The 19,906-nt window shown below is 37.9% G+C and overlaps 1 protein-coding gene across 1 annotated transcript in view; it reads left to right on the forward strand.

Annotated features, from left to right (window-relative positions):
* The window catches only part of NUDT14 (nudix hydrolase 14), a gene marked incomplete at its 3' end in the record, with an annotated part of 60,125 nt that overhangs the window by 22,571 nt on the left and 17,648 nt on the right, over positions 1 to 19,906 (forward strand). The window contains exon 2 of the mRNA XM_080345887.1: positions 6,729 to 6,772. Coding sequence (XP_080202013.1) covers positions 6,729 to 6,772 — 44 coding nt within the window. The remainder of the gene's footprint in view (positions 1 to 6,728; positions 6,773 to 19,906) is intronic.

The raw sequence follows: 19,906 nt of genomic DNA on the forward strand, positions 1-19,906 counted from the left end.
GATGTTGTCTCTCCTGTAATGTAAACAGTAAGAAGTTAATCATTGTCATGGACGGATTTTTTCCCCTCTCCTTTAGTGGCATAAGTTTGCTTGTTTTGGACATATTTTCCCAACAGTTTCAGTGATCTGCCTGCTTAGCCTGATACCAGTCTCCTCAAAAATTCGTAATACGAGGTATGAATCCTTTTTACTGAAGTGATTTTGGTGACTTCACAGTTCTTGGCAACTTCATCTGTCCAAGCAGAAGTTTTCTGTGGATAAACATGGGAAATGACAGTGAATCACAGAATGTCAGGGATTGGAAGGGACCTCAAAAGCTCATCCAGTCCAATCCCCCTGCTGGAGCAGGAACACCCAGATGAGGTTACACAGGAAGGTGTCCAGGCGAGTTTTTAATGTTTCCAGAGTAGGAGACTCCACAGCCTCCCTGGGCAGCCTGTTCCAGGGTTCTCTCACCCTCACTGAGAAGAAGTTTCTTCTCCTATTTAAGTGGAACCTCCTATGTTCCAGTTTGCACCCATTACCCCTTGTCCTGTCATTGGTTGTCACCGAGAAGAGCCTGGCTCCATCCTTCTGACACTCACGCTTCACAGTTTCATAAACATGAATGAGGTCACCCCTCAGTCTCCTCTTCTCCAAGCTAAAGAGCCCCAGCTCCCTCAGCCTTTCCTCATAAGGGAGGTGCTTCACTCCCTTCATCATCTCCGTTACCCTGCGCTGGACTCTCTCCAGCAGTTCCCTGTCCTTCTGGAACTGAGGGGCCCAGAACTGGACACAATATTCCAGATGTGGTCTCACCAGGGCAGAGTAAAGGGAAAGGAGAACCTCTCTCGACCTACTAACCACCCCACTTCTAATACACCCCAGGATGCCATGGGCCTTCCTGGCCACAAGAGCACAGTGCTGGCTGATGGTCATCCTGCTGTCCACCAGTGGCCAGTGTCTTAATTTCAGTAGCTTTTAAAATTATTACATACTTAAATAAAGGAAATAAAATAGGAGAAGCTTTAACTCGATTTTGGATAAGTATCATTTCTGCATCAGTCATGTGTTACCTGTCCAGTGCTCATAACAAGAAGTTTGGCTTTCATTTAAATTAGTGTAAACTCATCATAAATTTTGATTTTTTGAATGGTCTGAAGTCCGAATGGAGTAACTACAAGAAATCTGTGACTGTAAACCTTCATGTTGAGGATTCATTTTACACACCCTTGTACAATGTTGTATAACAATTATTACATAGAGTGAAAGGAAGCATTTAAAGAAGTTTTGTGAAAGTTCTTGCACCTGTTACGCTAAGATATTTTCAGTTTACTCTTCAGAATATAACATATTTTAAAATATAATAATATATAAAAATAAGAATATATACAAAATTAATAAAAGCTAAGAAGTATAAACTTTTAATTACGTGAGTATAAAGTATGTATGTAATACAAGGTGCATGTATGTGTTTCAGAAGCTATCAATTAATTATTTATACCTAGAACAAGGAAGGCAAACTTCTCTGTGCTGCTGCTGGACTTCAGCTCTGGTTCCTTGAAAGGAGTCAGTTCAGTACCCAGATAAGCCTTAGCCTCTCTCCTCAGGTAGCCAGCTGTGAGATAGTGCTTCTGTATTATGAGAAATAGTGAATATTTGTTTCATATTTGCCATCTTCATGTCATTCGTGATTTTATAGACTTGTGCCATGTCAGTGAGGCTCTGTCCCTAGGTTGCATTCAGCTGCATGGGATTGCCTGCTGCTACACTGTCCTTTTCCTCATCTCAAAACTCAGTAGCATTAGGAAGGTACAGCTCTTATTTATAACTGGAGCACCATAGTTCTAATTCACTTGCATTGTTTATAAACACATCCCATTCTTTGGGACAGTCCTTGGTGATGGTCCTTGAGGAAAGGCCTACATCTGTCTCTCTAAAATTGTGTTTAAGTATTATTCCCTCCATTTGATTAAGCTGCATCTACAAATAAATTGTGGGTCCCAGTGGGCCTGTACACATCAGTAGAGACCACAGCCTCTGGGGGTTTTTTGAAGGCCCAGGATGGTATCAGTGTCACAGTGAGTATTGATACATCTGGAGACACATTTACCTGATGTATGAGCTGGTGCAAGAGCTTCTCAGGTGACAGACCATGTATAGGTGCTGCCCTCAGAGGAAAGGGGCAGGAAGGCATTCAAGCTGCCCCAATGAAAAGCAGGGAATCTCCCAGGTGACTTGCTTCAGAGCATGTCCAGGTTCTGTCACATGTGGAGCACATCCAATGTCACCATAAGATCAGTGACGGTGAATGTTTCTTCCTACATCGTTAGCAGAACATGTCCTTTTTATCCTTGTTGGCTAGCCTGGGCTAAGTCTCAGGCAAGTTTCTCTAGTAAACAAAAGTTAATCTTTGCGTAGGTATCCTGACAGCAATTTGACCATGTTACTCAGATGTTATAATGCCTAAAGCAGTGGAGAAAAGCAGAGGACAGCTCTGATGCAGTGATTCGTAAGGCATTTTAGGCAGAGACAGAGAGTGTAGGTAGGAAATTCAATGGTATTTTGATTATAGGCTGCAGAAGAGTCCAACTTGTCCTCAACAGATAGTGTGAACAGGCTCCTGTCTGTAATTACAGCAATGAGTAGGTGCAGGAAGAGTCTTAAGAAAATGATTTCAAGGATGGAAGGAGAACAGAGAATGTGAAGATCAGGTGTGAGTGGCATCATAAACAGCTCTCTGCTGGCAGGAGTCACATCTGCTGAACTTGCATCCACTGTCAACACTCGTCTAGCAGAGAGCTCTTTGCAGTGCATGGTTGTCCTGGAATCACTTGAACCGAAAGAGGAGTTCCCCCTGTGCAGACTGTCAAGCAGATAGCATATTGTTGTAATTCTATGTTGTCAATGCCATTATCAGGTCGGTCTTGTAGGCAAGATGAACAGGACTTGTGACACACATTCAAATAGCACAGAAATGGCCATTTGTGTTCGCTTTTCAGAATGGGGGGAGGACTGTGCTTAATCTGGATGCCTTTTTGAGAGACTGTCTTTTTGACACCCTTTGGCTGCCTTTTGTCAAAGGCTTGGAAGAGTATTCCAGGGCAGCATTTCTGTGTGCTTCCGCTTTCGCAGTTAGAGACAGGATACTAGGCAAGATGGACATCTCATCTGACCTGGTACGGCTTTCTTATGCAATTTGTACTTATGTAAGTAAGCTGTCTTCTGCATAATATGAAACGAAGTTGTCTCACGTGCTGCCTCTCCTGGAATACAGCTTTATTCATTTACATGTGCTATATGCACTAGTTCAGCATTGCGACATCACTGAACCTGAGCACTGAGCACAGAACTAGTGTGATTACTTTGTGATTAAAGATTTACCAAATCAAATATGTGTTGTACAATGTAGTTGCAGTGTCAGAATTGCTATTCTGAACAGATAGAAATGAAAATAAACCACTTTTGACATATTTGTCCTTATAAAACATCACAGGACCCATTATCGATGTCTAAATCTCCTTGTGACCAATTATACTTACTTCTCTCACTTCATTGACAGATACTTTGGTTGTTCCTTATTAGATATTGGAGAATGGTCTATTCTAGTATAATTAAGATATATGTATGTTTATCAAAATTAAGAGTGTCAAGGGTTTGAGAGAGCTTTTGTGTTTCATAAAGATACTTCTCTGTTTTGAGAGTATTGTTGACCATTGATACCTTTAATTCTTTCCAACTATCTGTGGTGATAGGAGAGCATTGTCAAAGGCCAGGATATATGGAATGGAACAGTTTAACAAGTAATCACGGATACATGGCTTTTAATAATATGATTCTTCATTGCTTTAAGCAATTAATATTTTTGTCTTGAAGATATATTACATACAGCTTGATATAGTTGGTTAGAAACTGGTTGGAATTAATGTTCTGTAAAGTATGTAAAGCAGCATAAGAACCATTGGTAACTGTTTACATGCTATTAATAATTAGCAACCTTCATACTAGTCTGTTAGGAAAGAACCGCACATTCGGTACAATAGAAACTCAACGCCGTACGGTTGGGTTCAAATTACGTTTGACTTGGACAATAGGGCATGAATGGGGCTCAGTTGAGTTTCTGCCACTGTAAACAATGAGATATTGGAATGTTTCATTTGTTTATCGATTTATTTATTTGGACAGGTGGAGGTTGATCATGTGAAATATTTTTTTATTCAAATATAGGCAGAAAATAGGTTAAGAAACATTGTCCAGTCAGTGTATGATGATAACCTACATCTTCAGTGGACAGACTCAAATCAATTTAGCCTGTGTCTGGTTTTGAATTTGGGTCTTAAACTAATCAAATCACATTATTGAGAAAGTGCTATGTACTATCCAGTCACTTAGAAAACACAAAATATATCTTTTATTTTCTAATTAATTTATGTTTGGGCACCATTTCCTTCTTTAGGTTTATGTTAAAAATTACGTGTGAGTCTGTGAGGCAGATTCTGCTAATGCTAATGGGGCTCATCCTTGAGAAAGAGGTCATTCAAATCTGATGGATCCCATCTGGATGAGGATCATTCTCTAGGGTGTAATTTTCCTCAGCTATTTGAAACCCTATCATAAGTGCTCCAAAGCAATCAGGTTCTATAATTTGCAAAAGGATGGCGGGAGGAAAGAGCCAGGAAGACTGTTGCTAGGATCATATGTTAGGAAGTAGTATCACAGGACTAGTAGCCTAAATTAATGCAAGGAGAGCTTTAGTTCAGGCTTTTTTGTCTTCTCCATCAGCTGGACACCTGCATTTCTCACAGGTGGTCACTACAATACAAAGGGAGAGGATGATGGTAGCACATCTTACCATTTGGGTCAGGGGAAGGTTGAAACTGGAAAAGCAACATGAAGGTACTTGCAGCAGAAATTACCCTTGGTCCACACTTTCCCAGCTCACTTATGTCAAGTAGAAAATTGCACAGCAATCTCCAGACAAGAGGAAATCCCAGAAATACATGTCTTATAGGTAGAAATAATCCTACAAAAGATTGAGTGGACCTTACACATTTAATACCTTAAATGATCTTACCACACAATATAGCCTATCCTATTAAGTTCAAGTGTTGCAACACTGTGTTGTGTCATAGTTCTTTCAAAGTTGTTTCTCTATTTCTCACCAGGTAGAACAGACTGGATATATGCATAGCTTGATAAACAGAAGCTTTAGTATTTCAGTTCATACTAGGAATTTGCTGTCTTTATTTCTCTTTCAACATTATATTGCATTTAAATAATGACAGGGCTTCTCTTCCAACGCCTGTGTTTGATTCCTGTCCGTGCTAACAGAAGGTTATGTGCAGACACCAATGGAAGAGGAGACTAGAGTTTCTTTTGAGGTGAACAACTGTTTATAATTAGAGTTGTGGGAATGAAGGAAAACCCAGCTAGCAAGCAAACAGTCACTCATCCAAAAAGCTTGGTAAACGCATAAAGCTCAGGAGCTTAATCTCTGAACCAGAGTGCTTGTTATCTAATCCCCACCAGCTGTTGTGTACTTGGTAGCCATGACATCTGTAATAGAGCTGAAGGGCCTGTCTATATTGGTTGGCACCTTTACCCACCAACTGAACTTGATTCTTCTTTCATTGCTCACATTTACCTGCTTTAAATCATTAACCAGTTGCTCAGGGTTTGATCATCAATTTAACCACATGTTATAACAGAGGGCTTGTGCTGCTTTTCCCATTGTGTTTTAGGTATGTAGGTTTTCAGCAAGTCTAGCTTTTGCCTTGCTAATAACAGGTATCAACCAAAAGAATTTCCTCTGGCTGCACTCTGATTCCTTATATAGACTTAAAACTGACCTAGGAGTGGAATTTCTTGTGTTATATTTCAGCTGGAAAATACCATCACGTTCTAATAAACAGGGAAAAGAAATACATACATGTCTTTGTTAAATGGTGGGCATGAATTGGTATAGGTGATTATAGAAGACAGAGTATAAATGTAAGCAAGTATGTATGTATTTATTATAACTGGAAGGATGCTTGTTTTCAGGCATTGGTTTCAGCTGTGCTGTAGTGGGTGTTCATCTTTTTAAGAGAGGACAGAAATTGGCCCAACTTGAGAAAATAATCCACTTTATGTCTCCCAGTTCTTGGGTGAGAACTGTGGCTTTGAGCCTACGGTTAGGCTGTGTCCTCACCACCACAAGCAGTCCAAAGTAGCAGCTGTTGTGTGGAACAGAGAGCGATCGCTTCATGTTAGGCGTATCATGGGCAAAACTACTATTTTGGGCTTTGTAGGGGGTTAGAGGGAAGGATGTCTTATTCCTGGATCCCAAAGGAGTTTACTTAGGAGGTGAGCCCTGAACTGTCCTCCTAAGAGGAGATCATTGCTGAATATGTAAGAACTTAGATCTATGGGTTATTTTACTGGTTAAAACTTAGCTGCTTATGGCTTCCCAGCACCTGAATTATTAGATTGGGCATCTGAAGTTAATACTGTGGCCAAAATTGGGACCAAAGATTAACATAGTCTTAAATTAGCTGTCAGCGTAATATTGTGGATCTAAGATTTTGAACTGTCCTAAGACAGTTGTCAGCATCTGTAATACTTACTATCAAAATCCAGAATAATTGTCTCATAAATAAAACCAGCTATACCAAGTTTTCAAATAAATGCCTGATAATGTTTTGTTGCTTCATTATAGTCAGTTTCCAGTTGGAATTAGTTTTATTGATGGTTTTATTTTTTTCCCCCAGAATGGCACTAAGAAGTTCTGGGATTTTATGAGGACACATGACAGGTAACAGAATTAATCACGTTATTTCCTTTTGTCTTTATGTTGTGTTTCATAGTGCATTCTCTTCCATTTGTCAAATTTTGTTGATATGTAGTCACTTCTTTTTCCTCAAAGTTCTCACATCTTGTGTAATCGTTGCAGATGGTTCTCTACTATTTTAGAGAGAATTAGCAGGAATTTTAAAATCTCCTCATGGTTTATTATCACTTATTACCACTAAGTTTTGTGGGTGCTTGACTTTGCAAATATTAGATGATGTATTGTGCATTTTTATGATCACATAGAAGTTGAAACTGAAAATCTGGATTGTATGAAATTTTCTTTTTTGAGTGTGAATGTATCACCTGAAGGAAGGACTCTGTCTCCCACATATGTAACCTTGTTATTTGTGCCGTTAAATGGTCTATTCCCAAGCATGTGACAATATTCTCTCACCTGTGAATATACAGTCCCAGGGATTGTCCTAACATAAAGACTGTTAAAAAGCAACTTAAAGTTATAGTTATTATTGTTATACTGTTTATTAATTATTTTTCCACCAGCAATTACTTGGAATAAGGTAGAGGTTCTTTTTTGTGTTTAAGAAAATCCTAGTATTATGCCAGCTTTTTTATTTTAATCCTCTCCATCACTGCTATAGAAGGATGTTTAAGGCAAAGCCTAATTCAAATAACTTTACAAACCTTTCAAGCCCTCTGTTTGTTACCTCAAAATGGGATGAAATGCATGGCCAGCAACTTTGTTCTGTCTTTACAATTGTATTTCTCCTATCACGGGTGAAAAGCAGTTAACTCCTGACTTCAAAGATCAGTTCATGGAAAATGATAACAAATAGGGTATGTTTGAAACAGATCGAGTCTCAGAGTTATTAAATACTAAAATATTACTATGTCACTTTTTAAAGTATAAATATTTAATCCAGTCACTGAAAATATAGGTACTAGAAAATAAAAAGCAATAGTAACAACTTTACTCTAGAAAAAGCTTTTCTAAATATATTGAATGTAAAAAAGGTAGGAAAACACTAATGGCAAAAGAAATTGTGACTTACAATCAAAACCATGTTGAGAGAAGTATTCTTCTTATGTGTGAAACAGGTAGGTAAATTCAGTTGCATTTTTGGAAATTTTTCTCTGTTTGAACATTTCTAACTCCTTACAGTGAGGTTTTTGGTGTGTAGGTACCTGGGTTGGCCATAAAGTGACAGCAACACTTTTTATCAATATAAAGATTGTGAAGGTAAAAGTTCCAGGAAGACTGGGAAAATATTAGGTAAATTAAAAATGTCTGTTCTGCTTGAGAAGGAGGACAGAAAAGGGAGTGATATTTCAATACTGAACTTCACACTTGCTTTTGGAATTTGCCTGAAAGACAGTTCTGTCTTTGCACTTTGTCTGTCCATATGGGCATGCGCCTGGATTTATGATCACAGATACAAAGGCTGAAATGATAATTGATTGCTGGAAATTTAATATATGCACTGTACTTTCAAGCAAGTGAATCCAGCCTCAAGTCATAGTGCTGAGAGCATGACTTCCAGATGAAGAATTTGTATTTTTGTTTAAATTTTAGATTATCACTTTGTGATAATGTGTGAATATAGGCAACTGACTTGAGTGGGGTGTATATTAAAGGATCAGTTTTCCATGAACTTCTTGAGAACAGTGTTTCAGAAGGACTTTTGTGGACATTTTTAAAATAGTTGAGAACATAACTGTATAAAAAGGCTACAGCCACATGTCATGCCAGTCATCTCTGGTCACATAACATTTGTTAGCTTCAGATGTACAACAGCTGCCATCCTCACTTATTAGTGACTACTGTTGAACTGCAGAATGTCTGACGCTCTTTCACAAGTAAATTCAGTGCAACTTCTGATACCGAAGGTAATAATGTGAACTTTCTATATAGGAAACCCATGGTTTTACATAAATTCCATTTGTGAATATGAAGCCAATTATTATCAGATAGATAAGTCAGGTTCAAAAGTTCTTGTAATGCATCAGAGCCCTACGTTTTACTGTATTTTTATAGGACAACTGTGGTGCTAGTTATATGGAAATGTCACATTGTCTAGTTGCTGAAGAGTATAGATGACTTCATACATATACAGCGCTTTAGAGGTACATTGCTCCTAATGAAGGATAAAATCATGAAGAAAAGGAGGGGTTTCAGGTTTTATTGGTCACTATTTCCTATTGCCTGTGTCTTCTTCAGGAAAGTTATAGGTATTTTCCATAATTAAGATCCCTTTTCTATAATTAAGACCCCTTTTTCAAAAGTACTCAAAACGTATATTACTTCTGAAAATGCTGTAACAATGTTAGATGCGCCATTTTTTTTTAAAGACTTTTTACCTAAATTGAACATACACATTGGAATGCCAGTTCTGCAGAGTATACATGTGTATACGTTATATATTTACATATAATTGGTATGTAAAATGAATCTAATTATACGGAATACAGAAAAACTACTGTGCTAATCATATAAAACCAGACACTGAGCCTAACTCATGTCTTTATCTGTCATACTCTTTTGTCAGTGTAAGTAAACAATGGCCTAAGACTGACTTCCTTGCTGTGTGACAGTGAACTGAGAGCTTGTGTGCTGGGTCCCTTTGGGGCCTGTGTTCTCTCTCATTTCAAATGAGATCAACAGAGGATCACAGAATAAGTCAATATTCAATAAATATTCAGAATATAGGCTTAATACAGGAAAATATTTAGCAAGAGATATTAAGTTATATTTGTATAAATTTATCATTTTCAACTGTTGAGATGAAGAGCTGATTAAATTATACAAAGACAAAACCATGAGGACTGCAGTAGTCATTTCATTTACCATAAGTGTGAATCACCTTCTTTTAAAATCTTACAATATATTGCAGTAAGACAAGATCACTTAACCATAGGCAAGCTGGGGTGACTCTAGCACGATCTGAAATAGCAGATTTTTTTATTAGATATTTGGCTTTTTTTCCTTAGTTAATGCAGATTCGAACTTGAGTCGACAGTATGTGGCTCCTGAGCTTTCTTAGGGTCGAGAGCACTTAGAACTATGATATTAGTCTTGTAGTCACCTTTGCTTTATTCCGTTTGTAATTTCTGCTGAACATATAATTGCTTGCGAGTTAAAGGAAAAAAGGAAGTACTTTTTGCAAAATTATTACACAATAAACTGGTACCAAGGCAAACCTTCAAAACCTGTGTTGTCAAAAGTCAAAAGTTTTCAGTACAGGCAGAAGCAGCAGCATTTCCTACCATATTTAGGTTTAAATTGTAACAGAAATAAGCGGCAGGACACAAAGACACACCCATGGGGATTAGTTAAAGTAACAGAATGCTTTGCCCAGAGGCTGAGGAACCTCCATCCTTGGGGGAATTCAAATCTTGACTGGACAGGTAATCAGACCTAACTTAAAAGTTAGTCCTGTTTTGAGCAGGAGGTTGGATCAGATGATCTCCAAAAGTCCTGTAGGTTTCTATGATTTTATAAGTAGATTAAATAATGAATGATAGAGTTCTCATCTGACAACTGTCAAAACATTGTAAGCTTGTCAAGAAATCTCTCAAGTTATAAGCCATTTTTCTATTGGAAAATAATGCACTTACTATTGTGCTTGTCCTGATGAGTTGGTTTAAGTTGATCTTTCTTTGAAACATGGAAGGTGCTGGTCTCTTCTCCCAAGTAGCAAGTGATAGGACAAGAGGAAATGGTCTCAGTTTGCACCAGGGGAGGTTTAGATTGGATATTAGGAAAAAATAATTCACAGAAAGGGTTGTCAGGCATTGGAACAGGCTGCCCAGGGCAGTGGTGGAGTCACCATCCCTGGAGGTGTTTAAAAGGCATTTAGACGAGGTTTTTTGGGACGTGATTTAGTGCTAGAGTGAGGTTATGGTTGGACTCTATCCTGAGAATCATGATTCTATGATTCTATGCAGATGACATTAGCAGAGCTCATTGCAAGGTTTTTATTATATCATTAAGAACAGCAGTGAAGATTACTAAAAATGAAGCAAAATAAAAATCCTTAATTACCTCTTTTCAATTGTAATTATTGACTGAGTTTATTGAAGTGGTGCTCCTAAGTGTTCAGAGAATTCTGGCCTGTTGTGTTAGGCAGTGACACACAGCAAAATATGCTTTCTGCAGTTATTTTATGCATTGTTTGCTTTTCTAATTAAGTCTATTTTTCCTCTGAATGCTCAGCTGATGTGTATGTTCATTATTAAATATACCCTTATGACAATCAAGCCGAGTGCAAGTGATGAAAATTCAAATGTAATGTGTATTGCAAGGTGCTTCTTGGGCTTGGGCTTGACTAGTCAGAACTAGTCAGCAATTTGTGGTGGTGTGTGTGATTTGTCGGGGGAGGAGTTGTTAATTTTGTTTTAAGGTCAGTGCTTTTAAAATAAAAAAGCTGACCAGGAGGACATTTTCCTCCTGCAAAGTTATGGTGGCTTTCTGTTAGCAATGGAAACAGACCAAATATTACAAAGTAATCATTGATGCCTGTAACCAAAAAAAACCCAACAAACAGGCTCACTTTCCACTTACATTCTCTCTCATCCTAATTTTTCTGTATTTAGTACAATAAGAGCCTGAAATGTAATACTTAAGTTTTACATTCATCTACTTTATAAAGCAAGAGGCCAAGGTTGTTTCAGGTTTCAGCAGCTCCTCTTAAACAGACTCAAGGATTTAAAAAGACATAATTTGGGAACAGATGAAGGTCAGTGTACAGTCATGTGCTCACTTTTGTGCTTTGAGTAATAACGTTTGAGAACAGGAACATGAATGTACCCTTTGCTAGTCGACAAATAGAAGCACAGCTTTCAGATCGTGTTGTGAGTCGATATAAAGCAAAATAAGGGCTACTTCTGTATTTAAAAGTATGAACAATTCACTGTAAAGTACACTACCTTTGAAATAAAAACAAATTTGAGGAGACCGAATTGCATGCAGGGTTGTTATCTGAGTTCCTCTTGGTCCTGAAAATATCATGTGACAAGGAAAAGGTATTAGGACCAAAAACCTCACAAATCTACTTGTTTATTGTACCTTTGTTATGCCACGTTTTCAAATACAAAAACATGTCACAGTGGCTCAGAAATAGTTCCTGACTTAAAAATTCTTAATGGAAAAAAAACTTAAGTCTTTTCTTATCTCTCTAAAAAGAGGAGGAAATAATACTCCTGCCTTGTAGAGATTGGCTTCTTTTAAATAAAGAGCTGAATTTATTTCACATTGAAAACAAATTAATTGCTAATTTAATTTAATTGTTTGCTCAGAAGAGAGGCTTTAGGCTTTGACTAAGACAACTGAAAATTGTAGTTTTCCATCAGGAAACAGTTTGCAGGGTGAAGGGAACCTGCGCCTTGGCGAGTTGTCTCCTGCAGTTACCAGCACTGGGGGTAAACAGAGGTTCTTAGGCAAGTTAAACATGAACCAATGTTAGAAAGGGAAGATGAACATACCCAACCAGTCACTCTGTGCTCACAAGTTACCTGGCTGAGTGCTGGCTTCTCTGCACCCCCAGAATTGGGGAACGAGGAATCTGCAGCATCCCCGGCCAGGTGATGGATCCCTGGGGCCACACCAGTGACCAGAGGGGCGGCTGCTATTGGGGCTCTGCGACTGTAGCAGCGGCTGTGGGGACAGGGTGGAAGTCATGGGCCCTGACACATTATAGGAGTGGATTAAATTCCATCTCCTGTTTCATATGGCAGATCATTTGAGCTTTATGGAAACTTAATCCTGTATGTGTTTTTTTGGTTTATGTCCTGGTGTATCATAAGACACCATGAAATTTAACTCAGATGCTTCCTTTGTGCAAGAACTATCACAGTAGCTTTAAAATGAGTAAAATACAGCTTTTTAATATCTTTGTAGGTTAAAAAAAACAACCTTTCTTGGGTGGCATGTGCCTTTTATGTGCAGTGATGTGCTGTTGTGCTGTAAACCTTGTCTCTCTTTGTAATGTCTCCTCCAGGGTGTCAATGGTGTGGAATTTTCATGATTAGCTTCAAAGATAGTGCAGAAGATAATGCACTGTTTAAAATAAACTGGATGTAGTTCAACAAACAACAAAAACGATGAAAAGTTAGGTAAATAATAGCTGAGAGAAGGTAATGATGGCTGGGCATGTTCATGCAAAGGACAACACAACTGAAGAGAAAAATTACTAATCACAAAAGTATAAAGGGTTGTTACAAAGCAGGCTGGAGTAATTTTAATTTCATCCAGTAATCAATGACAGAACAAGAAATAGTGTCTCATGTGGAAAGTATTTTTTAAATTAAACACTAAGAAACCATTTTTACCAATAGGCAATAAGACAATCAGAAAGCCATGTTTTGTAATCACTGTCACGGAAAATGCTCAGGTCTAGACTTGATATCTGTCTATCAAGGACGCTATTGGGGTAATGATATTTTTCCTGCTATTAGAAAAAAACCCAACATAGTAGCCTATTAGTTTTCTTCAACCCAAGGAATTATGTTATATAGAGGTGAGCTCATCACTTTCTATAACTACCTGAAGGGAAGTTCTAGCCAGGTGGGGATTGGTCTCTTCTCCCAGGCAGTCAGCAGTGGGACAAGGGGGCACAGACTTAAACTCTGCCAGGGGAAATTTAGGCTGGATATTAGAAAGCAATTCTCTGCAGAGAGTGGTCAGGCATTGGAATGGCTGCCCAGGGAGGTGGTGGACTCGCCATCCCTGGAGGTTTTTAAACTGAGATTGGACATGGCACTTAGTGCCATGATCTAGTAAATGGACTGGAGTTGGACCAAGGGTTGGACTTGATGATCTCTGAGGTCTTTTCCAACCCAGTCGATTCTGTGATTCTGTGATTTGTTTGCACATTATATTTGCAAATAAAATGTACTCGATGCTTGTGGGTTTTTGTTTTTCTTTTTTTTTTTTTTTTTAAGCAAAGACTTGACAGATCTTCTGCTTATGTGCCAGGAGTTCTGCGGGCGTATTTACTGTCTTTTAAGATGCCTTATTATGTTGTTACCCAAGGATCCAATCTAATTAAAATCATAGCAATGAGGCAAAAATAAAGGTATTTGATGCTGTAAAGTTATCAGAGAAATACACAAAATCTAAAGCCAAATTTTCAGATTCTCTTTGAAAAAAATCAAAACAACCTTTTAAAATATGTGGTATGAAAGCACTATACAGCATATAAACTCTGCTCTGTCAATGAAATAGGGTAAAATGGCAATAAAATCTTTATTGAGGGCATTGCTTCATTGGGAGTTTAAATGTTTGCCCAATTTTAAGAGCAGAATCCATAAAAATTCTTAAAACATGAATTTTGGCTGATTAGTCATAAATTTCTAAATACAGATTTCTGGTAGCCAGATAAGAGGCATCTTGTTTTCACAACTTTAGGAATTTCATTTTTTAGTATTTACAATAACATGCCAAATAAACGGGTATTTTTATTCTCTTATAGTCGCTCAAATCATGGAGAGTCTTCCCTCTGCTCCCAGGTGGTTTCAAATTAAACCTGTTCTGTCTGAACAAGCCGCAGGTTTACATGGTCTAGAGACAGTAGCACAGTCATGGCTTGCATTTGGGGTTGGTAAAAATAATCTTTTGAAAGTCAGGAAATGTTCTATAATCTGAGTGCCTGTATTTTTAGAATTTTATCTGAAAATATCTCCTGGAAAAGAGGAAACTATTGAAACTATTTTTTTTTTTTTTTTCCAAAATAGCTAAATTAGGTAATTTGTGAACAACTGACTTTCTTAATCTATGCATTTTCTCTCCAGTGGTGGTGAGACTATACATTTATATCTGACAAAGTCCGTTTTACTTCATATTTGGGTTTTGGTGGGTTAAGAAATGAAGTTGCTGGTTTGTCCTTTCCTTTAGCCAGGGCAGAACACTTGAGCTTTTTATTTTGTGAGCTTTCCTTGAAACCTGATATTGTTTTAAAACTTTGATATTTGCCATTTCAGAATGGAGTCATGCTTATGCCTTTGAGATGGATAATTTATTGGTCTTATTATGTGATAGCATTTATAAATGGCAGTTTCACAAATAATTAGGAATTGGAACAAAAGCCCATCAGGCTCTGACATCTGTTGCACATAATGCCCACAGAGCTTTATTTAATCAAATAAGTTAGAATAAAACCTGAATTTATTTATTAAAATATTTTGTTGAAAGAATCCCATTGAGATGCAACGTGTCATTTCCATGGGTATCCTGGGATACGGGCCAAGATATGACACTTAAAGAATGTTATTGAGAGCAACATGCTTTGATGTCTCATTTATTTTGCAGTTGAATTTACTTTCTATTTTTTTTCATTGTTATATGAAAACAGGGTGCTGGGAGGATTGTTTATTCCAAACAAGTTGTCCTGCATCATATTCTCTGGTTGGGTACAAATTAGTACTTTGCAAGTAGATAGAGATTATATTTTGAAAGTGCACGTATATGGATTTGTGAGCACTTCTTAATTCTTTCTTCCACTGGTCCGATGATTAACCAAACATACGCTTCCTGCTTTATGGTGTCATGAACAACTTCCTGCTGCAGTTCAGTTTACTGACACCAATCTTCCTTTTTATTTTTTCCAAAGTAATATTTATTTTCTTAAGCATGCGTGCCTCACCGCTTTAGCCTGGTTTTACTCAGTATTAAATATGTAAGTTGTATTGGAGAAAGCATTCAAATTTCGTCAGAATACAGAAGTCTTCTAGACATCTCTAATTATCTTTTGCCAAATCCACTTTATCTGTGATTAGTATGAAAGGCTGAATGTTTTTGTCAGGAGATTATAGCTTTGCTTTTGTAATAGGCTGCATGTTAAGCAGCCAATTGGATTGGTGTTGGCCTTTGAAAAATGTAAAATGCTTTGAAGGAAGACTTAAATGAACCCGTGAAGATTGTGCAAGCACACACATTTAATCTCAGGACTATCTGCATTATAGTTAAAGCTCTGGGAAACTGAAGGAATTGCACTGGAGAATATTCAAAGGGTACAGCTTTATTACATGTCTGTGCCGAAAATGAAGGGACTGTTTTCTCTGATTTAAAATACGAGGTGCTGCTCTGATAAAAGGAAGAAGACAGCACTTCATATACCACGTTAGAAGTTTTCAGGGATGTGTCCAACTGTGAAATGAATGGTTCATTTCATTACAGACATAACACAGGGCCTGCATGCAATTCTTTCTTATGATCACCAAAAGTAGTTCTGAAATAACTTAGAATGGAGTAGGCCCTCCTGAAGGATGAATCTTCCCAAAGAATTACTCTTGGTTGTTAGCTCTCAGAAAAGTTTGAGGGTTTTTTTGATTATCACTTTAAAATTGACAGCACAGCATTTCTCATTTGAGCAAGAAAAGGACACTTGTTCACTAACGTGCTTTAATCCTCATCCAGGGTGTTTCTCAAACATAATATTTTTGAAAGACTAGATGGATTTATAGTCTTGACACAGAAAACAACATGAAAGATCAATTTGTCAATACTGTATGAACAAAGAAAGCCAAATTCATATAACTTCAAAAAGAAAAACATTTATAATTTAAAGCTGAAATAATTATAGGACATCTAAATCACTTTTTTTTTCCTAGCTAATTTGCCTTCTAGTATCATTCATAAGTCTTGCCAGTTTCTCCCTTATGAACCACACAGGCAAAAATATTACATGTGAGTTTTATATTCACATGCTCTCCAGCTGAGATGAATGCGTATTTCTTAAATATTTCTGTAGTTTCACACTACATTTGATTATTTTCTTCTGATTATATCAAAGGGATTTTTAATCCCAAAATATGTGTTGAGAGTCAAGGGGACTGATGAAGTAAATTACTTCTATTCCTGTATTCCAACTTTGTCCTTTTTTTTTTGAGTCTGCCATTCTTTTTTCATTGTCTCCTTTGAGAGCGGTAACTGAAATACCACAGACTCTCATAGAATTGCTGGTTTGGGTTGGTTGGTTTTGTGTGGTTTTGCTTGGTTTAGTTTGTTTTTTAATTAAATAACATTATTTCCTGAAGTTTTCACTATGGAACTGAGATTTTCATTTGTAAGCAGCACAAACGATATTGTAGACTTTCAACTAATGCTGAGATAATTTTAGCCTTTAAAAGCAGTTGGAAGTGACTGAAGTTAATAGCTGGGAAGCACTGGCTTTCAGTGTTAGCATCAGTCTTTTTTTAGGTGCATTATCTTCCCGTGTTCAATTCTGATCAGAATTTGTGTATGGAGGAGAAATTAAGATTCTGGACTCCTGTGTTGCAGATGCCCATGCGTCAGCTGTATGTATTTCTGCACATTGACTTAGACATTTTAGGGAAGCCAAATATCCATTAGGGAATCCTAATACTTACCTATTTCAGTCAGGGTTTTCTTTGAAGTTTAAATGGTTAAATGCTATATGAGATCCTTGACTGAACAGTTGGAATCCCTTTCAGAAAATATTGTGTTAGATACCAAGGCCAGGCTCATACTACCTGCAAACTTGAGTACAATAAAAGCTCAAGTTCAGGTTAGTTGGTCTTTATAGATTACTCTTGATGACATTTTAGGTACATATCTTGCTTAAAATATTTTAAGGCTACCCTAATTGTTCTTGTATTTATAGAAAGAACAGTACACTGAGGCTGAAGGGAGACCTTATTGCTCTCTACACCTACCTGAAAGGAGGTTGTAGCATGGAGGGTGTTGGTCTCTTCTCCCAAGTAGCGAGTGATAGAACAAGAGGAAACGGCCTCAAGTTGTGCCAGGGCAGGTTTAGATTGGATATTAGGAAAAAATTCTTCTTGGAAAGGGCTGTCAGGCACTGGAACAGGCTGCCCAGGGCAGTGGTGGAGTCACCATCCCTGGAGGTCTTTAAAAGATGTGTAGATGAGGTTCTTAGGGTTTAGTGGTAGTCTTGGCAGTGTTAGGTTACACATTGGACTCAATGATCTTAAAGGTTTCTTCCAACCAAATGATTCTATGGTTCTGTCATTATTATAAATCAAATAAATGTCCTGAATGAAGCCTCAAATAGGTTTTCAGAGGTTATAAATCTACTAGCCTGTGGAAATATTTCATGTGATGTTTCTTGTAGAATACGGAATACCAAATGGCATTCTTTGTGTTAGACTCCTCCTAAGAAGGTGTAATTCTGAATTTTCTCCTCTGTGACTCTCCAGCTCTGACAAGAGATATTAGAACTTATGTGTTGTGGTTTTGTTAAAAGATGTAAATTTATGTTCAAAATTTTTTGGTAGTCTGTCAGAAAATTAGAAGTAATTAAATAGAAAGTTCTACAGCTTTGTGCCATTTCTGTACCCTCTCATCTCAAGATGGTGTGAGAAGCAGACAATTGCAATAACTTGCTGCTACTCCTTTCCAGCTTAATTTGATCTTGTTCCTTAATTCTGACAGATTGTTTTTAATTTTCCCATCTGTTCCATAAAAACCTCAAGTGATTGACGCCTAGGAAAAAATAATGTCTAATAGCTGAGCCATTTTTAATGAGTTGGTATGAGTTATTTAATGAGATGTGCTGAAGAAGGCAAGCCAAGCGAAAGATTGGGCCTGGGGTGGTGAGTGTAAAGAAAGGTAAAGGGCAACCGTTTGCTTTAGAAAGTCTCTCTAAGCTCAGCTTTAGACTGCTGCTGTCTCCAGTTTCAGGCAGTCTGCATCCTTAGGCCCATGGTCAAAACCCAAAGGTTCAGTGATTCTTTTTCCCCTTTTATTTAGTGCGATGTCTAACCTTAGACAGTACCACTTTGGGGAGAGGAACAGCCAGGCAAAGGGAAAAAATAAGATCAAAGAATAATACTTATGCAAATTTAAAAACATTGTAGGCTATGGTTTAACTTCTTCCAGCAGCCTGCACCAGAACTCCAAGATATTTCTGGTGTTAGGTCAGAAAGAACCCCTGTGCCTGTAAACTGAGTGAACATTCTCCTGAGCCTCACTGAAGGCGAAACACTTTGCTTAAAATTCCCTGCAAATGCCATGTTCTGGGGCAGGAAGCCATCGATACGCAGTACGGGTCTGTGAGAAGAGCAACCATGAATATAAATGTTAACATCTGGACTTCTGTTTTGGTTTTTGTATGTTATTATAATAAACATTAACATTATTTTTAATAATCATCAAATAGCAGTTTCTCTGGCAGCCTGGGACTTCATTATTAAATCAAATAGTGAAAATAAATATACAGCTCTTTTACAAGGGAAGTTGGAAGTTTTACTCAACTGCAAACATGCCATTGTTAACTCTAATCTATTGTGGAATTCACAGAATAATGAATTAACTTTCCAGTTGCATACAGTGAGGCATAACAAATGAGAGAATGCTGCCATGGTAATGAACGAAATATACATTTGTTTTTGCAGGTTTTCATGACCTACCTCCTAGGAAGAGCGACTTTTGTCTGTGTTTGGTTGTGTGTGTTTGGTTGTGTGTGTTTGGTTTGGTTTTTTGTTGGTTTGTTGGTTGTTTTTTTAACTAGTAAAATCCAAGAGTAATTTCAGTGAAAAAGACAGCAAGGAACATCAGTATTGCACACACAGTATCACAGTATCACAGTATGTTTGGGATTGGAAGGGACCTCAAAAGATCATCCAGTCCAATCCCGCGCTGGAGCAGGAACGCCTAAGTGAGGTCACACAGGAACATGTCCAGGCAGGTTTTGAATGTCTGCAGAGAAGGAGACTCCACAGCCCCCCTGGGCAGCCTGTTCCAGTGTCTGTCACCCTCAGTGAGAAGAAGTTTTTTCTCAAATTTAAGTGGAACCTCTTGTGTTCCAGCTTGATCCCATTACCCCTCATCCTATCATTGTTTACCACCGAGAAGAGCCTGGCTCCATCCTCATGGCACTCACCCTTTATATATTTATAAACATTAATAAGGTCCCCCCTTAGTCTCCTCTTCTCCAAACTAAAGAGACCTGGCTCCCTCAGCCTTTCTTCATAAGGGAGATGCTCCACTCCCTTAATCATGTTTGTTGCCCTACACTGGACTCTCTCCAGCTGTTCCCTGTCCTTCTTGAACTGAGGGGCCCAGAACTGGACACAATATTCCAGATGCGGCCTCACCAGGGCAGAGTAGAGGGGAAGGAGAACCTCTCTGACCTACTAACCACCCCCCTTCTAATACACC

The sequence above is a fragment of the Nesoenas mayeri genome (genome assembly GCF_963082525.1).
Source record: "Nesoenas mayeri genome assembly, chromosome: 5".
Taxonomy (NCBI): domain Eukaryota; kingdom Metazoa; phylum Chordata; class Aves; order Columbiformes; family Columbidae; genus Nesoenas; species Nesoenas mayeri.